This window comes from Rhagoletis zephyria, unplaced genomic scaffold (genome assembly GCF_001687245.7).
Source record: "Rhagoletis zephyria isolate East Lansing unplaced genomic scaffold, Rhagoletis_zephyria_1.1 Rzeph_scaffold_07453, whole genome shotgun sequence".
NCBI classification, from domain to species: Eukaryota; Metazoa; Arthropoda; class Insecta; order Diptera; family Tephritidae; genus Rhagoletis; species Rhagoletis zephyria.
Window position 1 is genome coordinate 5240 of NW_016164536.1, and position 5229 is coordinate 10468.

Consider the following 5229-nt stretch of genomic DNA (forward strand, 5'->3'; position numbering starts at 1 on the left):
TCCTGAGCACGCCCTGAAGTGGCACCAGCCGAGGCAAGAGTTGCACTTGACTGATGTCACGTTACGGTATATTCTTGACTGACAGACAGAGCAGATTGTCGGAGGGACTAGGAGTTGCCGGCGGCGGTGTGTGGGTGCTATTGTGTTTGTTTGTGTGTCTATTGCTGTGTTGTGTTGGGGTGTGGGTGTGTTGATTGTGTGCTGCCCAGGCGGGTGGCGGTTTGCCGTGGAGGCAGTCCGGTTCGCACAGCATGGGGCCACGAAGGACGTGGTCCATTGCCGGTGCGTACGCAGGCCCGAGCAGTTACGAAGGTGACTCCACCCGTCACAGGCATTGCACCTGACCGAAGTGGAGTTTGTATGCAGTCGTCTCTGGCATACTTAGCAGGTGTAGATTTCTGGCCCTAACGGGGTTAGATCGCCGAAACAACAGCCCTTGGTCGGGTAAAACCCGAGTCATTCCGGTACGTAGAACCGGCTGTCGTGGGAATGATATGAGCGTACATATTTATGTTGTACTGCACTTTGCTTGTGTGTAAAGGAAAGTTTAAAACATTTATAAATTGTATAATGTTTACAGCAGCGTGTCAAAACAGTGGAACCACTGTGCACTTGCAAGTTTTTGCTAGTTTTGTGTTGATAACTTTTTCGCGAATTTTCTTTTCACATTTCTACGCTCTATTTTGCTTGTACGCTCTCGCTGCGATTTTTACTGGACAAGTTACTACACACATCTTATGTCATCTGACGTTTCAGTATTGCTGTTGTCCCAAAACAAAATGAGTGTAGCCATAGCTCATGATTCAATAATACAAGCAGTGGCACCGTGTTGCTTCTTTGCAAACTTACTTGGAAAAGGTGTACATTTGGTGTGAAATGCATGTATAAGATTTGGGCAATATGTTTATTTGTATATACATATGAAGCACATTTAACTGATGAAAACATCAACTTTTTTAAACTGGATGTTTACATAAAACTCGCAGTAGTGTTATATTAATTTTGAGCCCTTTTGCAGTTTTTATACAGCTAAATAGCATATAAATTACGTAATTCAAGTAGATACTGTAATATTACGTTCAATATTTCGTTTAAAATGCCAGATTTCCTGCAAATACGTTAGAATTTACAAAAGGAATTTCACTACTAATTGCCTACTTTGCGTACTTTTCTACTACCATTTACGCACCAAGGGATTTCATTCTTCGTCTTTCTCCGCACTTCGTAAATGCAACCTTTTGTAAGGGAGTGTCAAACCGCGGCTGTCAATAATTATCTAACCGTGTATTATTGAATCATTGCCATAACTTAACAGTTTCAGCGCCATCTATTTGCGGTTTTAACTCACTGCAGCCATCTGTTACGTTCAGCAATCTATTACGTAAAATGCAGCCATTTTTTCTCCGGTTTGACATTCTTATGTTTTTGTTTGTTTGTTTCCTAAAATCAGCTGTTTTACGGTTGTCATTGGCGCCGAAAGTTTATGTTCTCAGCTGTTGCAATATAATTCATTTAATAAATTCGTCGAGTATGCTCCCGTAACTCGCCCCTCATCTTACTTTTTGTTCGCAACGGTTGTTAAGCTACCAATGTAAATGCCATAACAAAAGCGTTAGACAATTCAATCGCAATAACGACCACAACTACGTTATCGCATTATGTGCATTTTTTTCTGGCGATTCATTGATTAAACACAAAGAAGCATCCTGAATTCTATTGTATAATTCATTGAAATTTATTTAATAAAATTTAGTTACATATATTTGAGTGTCATAATAAAACACCTGAAATCCGATGTCGAAACCGCCAACGAAAACGACGCAACAAAGAACCGTGAGCGCACCAATAAAATATCTATTTCCAAAAAGTGTCGATAACAACTCGGAACCAGTTTGCATACCGCTTTCACAACGCGTATTTCATATAAAGTTATGAGCACCTACTTTTTTGTTTGGCTTCCACTGCACTGTGTAAAAAATGTATTTCAAAGTGTGATCTATGTTTTCCTCACTTTGCAATTAATTCCATTTTAATTAAAATACATGTTGAGTATGTGTACATACATGCATACATTTGTATTAAGTGTATACATATGTATGTGGTTATTTATGAACATACATAAGTACATATTTAAATACTCGCATATCCAACTTATAGGGAATTTACATGATTCAACTTTCACAGTCGATTAGTTGAAAGGCCGTTTACACCAGACGATTGTGGCTTTCAAAAGTTGCCTGAAAAATCGCCTCAGGTAAATTCCCTATTATTGACCTTTTAATAAGAACATTTTCTTCCAGAAGTACAGCATTTTTGTATAAAGCAAGTGTTGATATCTGTATAGCATATGCATTTATTTCCAAACATGCGAATATTTACACATGTATAAATACGCTTCATTCACAGCTTCTTTGTTTGTTTTCAGTTGTAAGTCTACATTTTTAGGTCAATGACTTACCCTTATTTCACTGTTGTATGCCTATAGTAAACACAGATGTATGAATGTATGAATGTGGGTTTATGTACATATGCGCGGAAATATAAGACTTTGCAACTTTCCAGTTATCAGTTCGGCATGCGGGCGCCAACTGACCTTCGTATCTATCAGATAGGCGCTTGTATCTGATCCACCCTACAACCAGCGTTGCCGTTTAGCCACAATTGGAGCAAAAGTGCTATAATTAAAATAAAAGCAACAATGCTACATGAAATGGCTACATTTTCGTTAACAGGCTTTTCACGTACGCCGCCAATTTACGGTCAAAAATTTCTCATGCACATACAACTTGTATGGGACCAACCGAAATTGAAAGCCGTGCGTATGAAGCTAACTCTATTCCCAATTTTCGCTCTGCGTGACATTTTGATTTGACGTTTCACTCGACGAAATCAAATGCAAACGCACGCAAGCGAATTTCGGGTGACGCAAAAAAACAAATTCGACGCCGTGCGTACCAAAACGCAAGCCGCGGATATTAGGTTAGACTGTAAGGCTACAGCTTCAAAAACTTTTTTGCATATTCTAAAAAAGAGAGACTGTATACGCAAAAAAAAATAGAAGTATGATGGTGTTCATAGCTTTAGTGCGTTGTGTTTTACCTTTGACGGATATTTCAACTGCTCAGCCCCACAGTATACAGTAATCCAGATAGCCAAAACAAATACATGTAAATATGCTTATTTGACATTTTGTTTGAATGTATTGGTTGATATTTTTTCACAGCCCAGTAGCGAAAATGGTCACCGGTGACATCGTCACTAATGAGGATTTAGTGGCATCGTCGCACTTGCTGCGAATCCTAAGCGACATATAGCTGACAATGACACTAGTGACAATGACATGCAGGTGTACTCCTATCAAAGACTTATAACAGACAATGTCTTGCAGCGGTCACTTATAAAAAGTTCATTGCAAGATACTGTCGCTTGAATGTCATTAATGATCACTGCATGACCAAGTCATGCAGATGACATCAACGACGAAATTTCCATTTATATGAAAAAGTCATGAACGACTTCCATACAAACGGAGCCAGAAGTCATTTAAGACGTAACTTTTCCGTAGAAGACTCTTAAGTGACTAATGCATGACATTCGCTACGGGAAATTTTCAAATAAGCATATTGTCAATGGCTGGCTTACTGTATACCATGATACAAAAAAGAAGGTAGTCTCATTGTCACTTTTTCGTCGCCATATTAACAGCCTCACAATTAAGTAGATTGTGACATTTCGTGCTACCATATCCAATATCTAAAATCCTCCAAATTTTTTTATTAATTTTTTGGTTATTTACAAACATTTTGTTCTAAGAATCGAAATTTGAACATGCAAAAGGTATATTGTTGAGTACGGCTCGGTTACTTGTACAATAATTTTGGGTTAATGTGTCCAAATGCTTAACCAAAAGCCAAAAATTTTGACACACACGTGTGGTCAAACAATTACACGTTAGTTTAAAATTAAGATTTCTAAATTTCATATACAAATTATTAAGAAATATTGTGGTAGCGTGGCAGCGTAGCCGGAGTTGGACTTACATTTTCTCTGTCAAAATTCTAATTTTACCCAATTTTTTAAAGTGTCCGTCTCCGCTTGCCACCCCAAAGCCATTGAACAAACTACCGAACATTTCTCCTTTTGTTTTTGAAAGAGAATAGGTCTAATGCTCAATAAGTTGATTACTGTGTTTCTAGTTTTCATACTAACAATAAGTCATCAATTTTGTTTCACACCAAAAAGGAGAAGGTTATCAATTCGTCGGAATATTTTTTTATTATTATTTTTTTATGTATGCTACCGCATAACTTTGGACCACGTTAACCGATTACTATATTTCTTTTTATAAAGGAAAGAAAAGGTTACCTCACAAGTGGTCCCATTCGAATTTGGTTTAAATCCGAACATTGGGTCATGAAGAGATTAACGATAATCTAATATTTTATATGGGAATTGAAGTCGGTTTTGTTTTTTGCTTAAAAATTACTTGCTTATGTAAGCATTTGTTAACCCTAGAACACACACCCAGAAAATACCACGTAAACACACACCCGGGATACGTTTGTACCCGGGACCTTATTTTGCGGTTTTTTAATGCTTATTCAACCGATTTCTATGATTTTTTTTTTGTATATATGATTCTCGCTGTTCCTCAGTTAGCCTGCATAATAAAAAAAATTAGTATATGTTTACATTGTTGCTTATTTTACATTTTTTACCTTCTATATGCTGCACTTGATAAATATTCGTTTCTTCTTGAAGTCATTTCGTATCCAGTTATTTACAGTTTCAGTTATATTTATTTTCACTTAAATTTTCACTTCTTACACTTTTGAGCACCAAAACAATAATGAAAATATCAACAGGCAGCATTTATAACAACACCTCGTGTGAAAACAACCCTTGCAGCTGCATATAAAATACAAAAACCAGTTATACCAGTGTATTTGCTACCTACGTACCCATACCTTGCGCGACCTTTTTGCACATATCTTTTGAACCAGGTAGAATATTTCAATGAAATAAAAACCAAAATCTGTATTCGTTGTTACTCTACAAGTATATTATTATAAATTATATTATTTTGTTTTGCATTTATCAGGACAACAACAAAAACAAAAATCCACTGTTGCATGTCCTGACTTTATTTGCCCATATCGCTGGAACCAGTAGGAATATTCGAATGAAACAAAAGACAAAAATTTGTTATATATTAAAATATACATTTCA

General features: G+C 36.8%; 1 protein-coding gene across 1 annotated transcript in view; it reads left to right on the top strand.

The window, feature by feature from the left end:
• Window positions 1-1748: 1748 nt before the first annotated feature.
• The window catches only part of LOC108374202 (uncharacterized), a gene marked incomplete at its 3' end in the record, with an annotated part of 15001 nt that continues 11520 nt past the window's right edge, over window positions 1749-5229 (top strand). The window contains exon 1 of the mRNA XM_017630179.1: window positions 1749-1833. Within this exon, the coding sequence (XP_017485668.1) occupies window positions 1795-1833 (39 nt within the window). The remainder of the gene's footprint in view (window positions 1834-5229) is intronic.